A 1372-nucleotide genomic window follows, 5' to 3' on the forward strand; every position below is an offset into this window, starting at 1 on the left:
TCAAAAATTACAGCTAACGTTATCATAACCTGTAGCACACTTATAATTAACTTGACCCTTTTTTATAATAGCTTCAATACGATATGGTTCTTCCCAGTCGGCGCAATTTGAGGCACATTTAGAAACACAGGTTCGTTTATGTATTAATGCCCAGCGTTTTGTCACTTGGTATTGTACTTGTGTGACATTTTCAAACCCACTAATGGTACAAGGGTACTTCTTTTTTTTTATTTTGTATGATGTGGTAAGTTTTGAAGTTGAATTCTTTTTCAACAACTTAAACTCTGCTTTTGTAATGTTAACTTTTGCTTTAGCTTTGATGTTCATATTGCCACCACAAGCACCCTGTTGATTTTGAGCACAATAAATGCAATCAGAAGCTCTCTCCCAAGCGCCTAATTCATCACCACTTTCAATAATAGCGTATTCATCAAAGTGACCTTTGCCGCAGCCTCTTTCAATTAAATGAGCTTCCTCTTGTAAATCGAATCGTATATTCGCTATAACAGAATTTGACAGTCCAACCACAATACTGTAATCATTTGCGACAGCACTCTTAAGCAAATTGGCGTCAATCTCACTTTCGTTTTCCACTACATGAGCTTTCTCATCATTATTATACAGTAATGGCAGCAGTTGAATGCACGAAGCAAAGTATGAAGTAGTTAACAATATAAGCAATAAGAGCCTCATTGATAGTTGTTATGGAATTCATTACGTTGAGGAGTCTGCCTGTTTGTACGTTATTTATACTGCTTCCCTTGAGAAGAGTCCCACAAAATAAGGGAACATTTTTAGGTACATGTACGTAGAAAAGGCTTTACTAAAGCTTACCACTACAGAAATGGTCACACTTTTCTCAAAATTAAGGGTGATAATTTTCCGAATATTGCTTCCTTCACCCTGTCGCAATAATTTTCGAAGTCAATTTGTGTCCCAATTTGGCCTACAATAAAATGTCATAAAAACAGTATTGGCACCTATATTGAAATTCAGTTTTTGTAAAGGGTTACAAAATTATTCAATCTGTAAGAAGAGGACAAAGATCCTTGTCAAGGTTAAGATATAGCCGTTTGCACTTTACAGGAATGTCCTTAAGCAATGAAATTGTTTTAAGAACAATACAACGGCTATGTATAGCAGGTAATCTGACTTTGCTAAGTTCATCAAACGACAAAACAAAATTAAAGAAAGAAACTTCGAATTTTGATAGCCTTCGATTGGTACGACAGTGTCAGCTACCAAGATATCTTTTAGCGAATCAAGAGTTAGCAGACTGCATCGATACAAAATTAGCCTTGTTGAACGGCACTTATAAAACAGAGTTAGGATTTTACTCTTTTCGTATATTGCGATAAACTGGTATCTTCGC

The 1372-nt window shown here is 35.6% G+C and overlaps 1 protein-coding gene across 1 annotated transcript; it reads right to left on the reverse strand.

Moving 5' to 3' along the window:
* On the reverse strand, positions 1-693 carry KQ657_003517 (uncharacterized protein; the record flags this gene model as incomplete). Its single annotated transcript, XM_043194236.1, has 1 exon — positions 1-693. One exon carries the CDS (start codon positions 691-693, stop codon positions 1-3), a length of 693 nt encoding a protein of 230 aa, XP_043046948.1.
* Between the last annotated feature and the right edge of the window lie 679 nt (positions 694-1372).

Source organism: Scheffersomyces spartinae (genome assembly GCF_019049425.1).
Source record: "Scheffersomyces spartinae strain ARV_011 chromosome Unknown scaffold_31, whole genome shotgun sequence".
NCBI lineage: Eukaryota > Fungi > Ascomycota > Pichiomycetes > Serinales > Debaryomycetaceae > Lizanozyma > Lizanozyma spartinae.